The sequence below is a fragment of the Etheostoma cragini genome, chromosome 1 (assembly GCF_013103735.1).
Source record: "Etheostoma cragini isolate CJK2018 chromosome 1, CSU_Ecrag_1.0, whole genome shotgun sequence".
NCBI classification, from domain to species: domain Eukaryota; kingdom Metazoa; phylum Chordata; class Actinopteri; order Perciformes; family Percidae; genus Etheostoma; species Etheostoma cragini.
The window spans coordinates 34,079,370-34,083,000 of record NC_048407.1 but is presented as its reverse complement, the minus strand read 5'-3'; the positions used below and the strand labels follow the sequence as shown (position 1 = coordinate 34,083,000).

The 3,631-nt window shown below is 46.9% G+C and overlaps 1 protein-coding gene across 1 annotated transcript in view; it reads right to left on the bottom strand.

Moving 5' to 3' along the window:
• Positions 1-3,294: 3,294 nt before the first annotated feature.
• Positions 3,295-3,631, bottom strand: part of gtf2a2 (general transcription factor IIA, 2) — a 2,486-nt gene continuing 2,149 nt past the window's right edge. The window contains exon 2 of the mRNA XM_034890800.1: positions 3,295-3,453. Coding sequence (XP_034746691.1) covers positions 3,295-3,453 — 159 coding nt within the window. The remainder of the gene's footprint in view (positions 3,454-3,631) is intronic.

The window sequence follows — 3,631 nt, the reverse complement described above, 5'->3', positions numbered from 1 at the left end:
GTGTGTGTGTGTGTGTGTGTGTGTGTGTGTGTGTGTGTGTGTGTGTGTGTGTGTGTGCGTGTGTGTGTTCAGGGTCAGGTCCTGAAGAGGAGACCCCGGTCCCGTTCCCTCCCTGGAGGAGCCACCTGAGGGCGCCACCAGACCAGGGTCTGTCTGACAGCAGCTCTGTTTCTATCTGAAATGAGTGATATTGAATGAAAATGAAACAGTCAAATTTGATGGAATTTCATGAATATCGACTCAAAGGAAATCTGTTGGTCTCATCAGATTTTCTCTTGATGATTTTCTTCTTCTGTGGTGAACGCTGATGGATTATCTGCTGAATAAATAATGAGTTGATTAAGTTTTAGGTCATTTTAGGGTTGCAACCCGCCACAAAACGCAGAAGAAGAAGAAGTTGTAGTTCATGTCCCCCAGTGTTTAGTCTTCATGTTGTGGCGTAATAAATACTTAATAAATAAACACAAAGAAACAACGCACGTGTTTCCTGGGTGGGAGGTCTCTGGTTTTACAGTACATGAACTCCATTTTGATTTCACACTTTGAAGAAAACGTAATTAAAATTACGACAACAGTCACACGAAAGTTAGGCTCGATGGTCTTTTAAGCCCCCAACGACCCCTTCCAGGCTGCAACCATTGACTTCAGGGCACCTAACCCTAACCCATTGACTTCAGGGCACCTAACCCTAACCCGATGACTTCAGGGTACCTAACCCTAACCCATTGACTTCAAGGCACCTAACCCTAACCCATTGACTTCAGGGTACCTAACCCATTGACTTCAGGGCACTTAACCCATTGACTTCAAGGCACCTAACCCTAACCCTAACCCATTGACTTCAGGGCACCTAACCCATTGACTTCAGGGCAACTAACGCTAACCCATTGACTTCAGGGTACCTAACCCTAACCCATTGACTTCAAGGCACCTAACCCTAACCCATTGACTTCAGGGCAACTAACAATAACCCATTGACTTCAAGGCACCTAACCCTAACCCTAACCCTAACCCATTGACTTCAGGGCAACTAACGCTAACCCATTGACTTCAGGGTACCTAACCCTAACCCATTGACTTCAGGGTACCTAACCCATTGACTTCAGGGCACTTAACCCATTGACTTCAGGGCACCTAACCCTAATATAAAAGTATAATAAATAATATAATATCATTGTGTCTCTCCGGCAGATGTGAATAGCTTCGCCCCTCCGGACCACATCTACCACACCATTGGTGGAGCTGTCGTGTCCCCCACACCGACCAATCAGCAGCCGGCGGAGGAGCACGCCCCGGCGGGAGACTCGACCTCGGTGTACGCTCAGGTCTCCAGGAGGTGCAGACCGCCGCCGGATCACACGCCTGCAGCGCTGCAGGAGGAGGAAGAGGAGGAGGAAGAGGAGGAAGAGTCTACACCCCCGCTGCCGGACAGGAACACGCCGCAGGAGGAGTGATGAAGAAGATAAAGATGATGAAGATGATGATGAGACAAAGACGGGGACAGAGACTGGCAGCTACTACGGACAAAGGACGTCCGTTCCTCTCATGTTTTTAGAGACTGAAGTAATTTGGTTTCCCTTTTTAAAGATTATCTTTTGGGCTTTTCCACCTTTACTTGACAGGACAGCTAGGTGAGGAAGGGGGCAGACCTCATCACAGGTCGGGTCTGAACTCTGGACCTCTTCATCAGGGCTTAACCCTCTCAGTGCACGTGCGCCCGCTCTACCACTGATCCAACCCGGGCACTGAATTGATGTTTTTGTCTTTCTGAACTGTTTTAAATAATAAAAATCAACAACCACGAATGGATCTGACGCGTCTCCACTTCCTTCCTGTAGAGAGTTTATCAGGATACTATGCCCCCACACACACCATCTCACACACACACACACCATCACACACACACACCCTTCACCATACATAGAGATCTGCTTGGTGTTGTTTCAGTTAGCCTAACAGCTGGTTACATCTGCATTGAGAGATGATCTTATGGAAAGTTCCCCATGTTGATCTCTAGGTATGGGAGAGGGGATGTGATGATGGGGGGGGGCATAGTATCCAATTAAAAAATAAAAGTCTGCCTCTATGGGAATTTAACATAGGGGGGGTTGCATATTTATGCCCTCTGTGTGCATATATACATGTATGTATATTTAAAAAAGCTTACATAGCTATGGCGATAATCAGTCAATATTGCATAATTTCATTCATATTGTGCAGCCATTTTCTAAAGTTCCCGTCATGCAAGACGAGAACAGATTCCATCAGTTTGAACCCTTTCAAAAACATGATTTGTGTTTTAAGGTCAGTCATCCGTTCACTTCCTGTCCCCCAGTTTATGAATGAATCAACTTTATTGTTTGAAGGCCGAGGAACAGAAGACGGGACGTTTTAAATAAAGTTTTTATTAAAGATGATACAGCTCAAAAACAACAGCAGACTGAACACAAGCCTGTAAACTGCACACACACACACACACACACACACACACACACACACACACACACACACACACACACACACACACACACACACACACACACACACACACACACACACACACACACACACACACACACACACACACACACACACACACACACACACACACACACACACACACACACACACACACACACACACACACACACACACACACACACACACACACACACACACACACGACTCTGCTGTAATAAATTATATGTACAGTCCAGGTCCATCTGATAGTGACAAACACAAAGAGACGTCACTCGGCAGCGTTGGAGTCTGGACACAAAACACAAAAAAGACTTCTGAGAAAACAACAACAACGTGTGTGGTTTAGACCCTGAACAGAGGTCTGTAGTACGACTCCAGATCAACCTGCCCTGGATGACAGCTCACTAGTTATAGCTACTTGTTTTAGGAAATTATACCTGAGGACAACATGAAGACAACATGAGGGCAACATGAAGACAACATGAGGGCAACATGAAGACAACATGAGGACAACATGAGGACAACATGAGGACAACATGAAGACAACATGAAGACAACATGAAGACAACATGAGGGCAACATGAGGGCAACATGAGGACAACATGAAGACAACATGAAGACAACATGAAGGCAACATGAGGACAACATGAGAACACAGGGACAACATGAGGACTAATCATGACAATCTGAAACATGTTAATACATTTTCTCAGGGAGGATTTTCTAGCAGATGGACGTCCATCCTCCCAGCAAGGTAACAGCCAAGCACGTCTCTGTCCTGCAGAAAGACACGAAACAGTCCTTTGATACTCACTACTTATCGTTCTTGTTCTGGGTCGACTCGCTCTTTCCGTCACACGCCACGATCTTAACTTTGTCCACCTTGACGAGGTCCGTCACCTCCCTGAACTCCACGTCGTTGAGGACGAACGTCCACACGTTGTCGCAGAACCTGTACGTGTTCAGAGAGCCCTGGGGGGCACAAAGGGTCAGGTGGGATGCAGGTGTGGAGGGTCAGGTGTGATGCGGGTGTGGAGGGTCAGGTGTGATGCTGGTGTGGAGGGTCAGGTGTGATGCAAGTGTGGAGGGTCAGGTGTGATGCAAGTGTGGAGGGTCAGGTGTGATGCTGGTGTGGAGGGTCAGGTGTGAT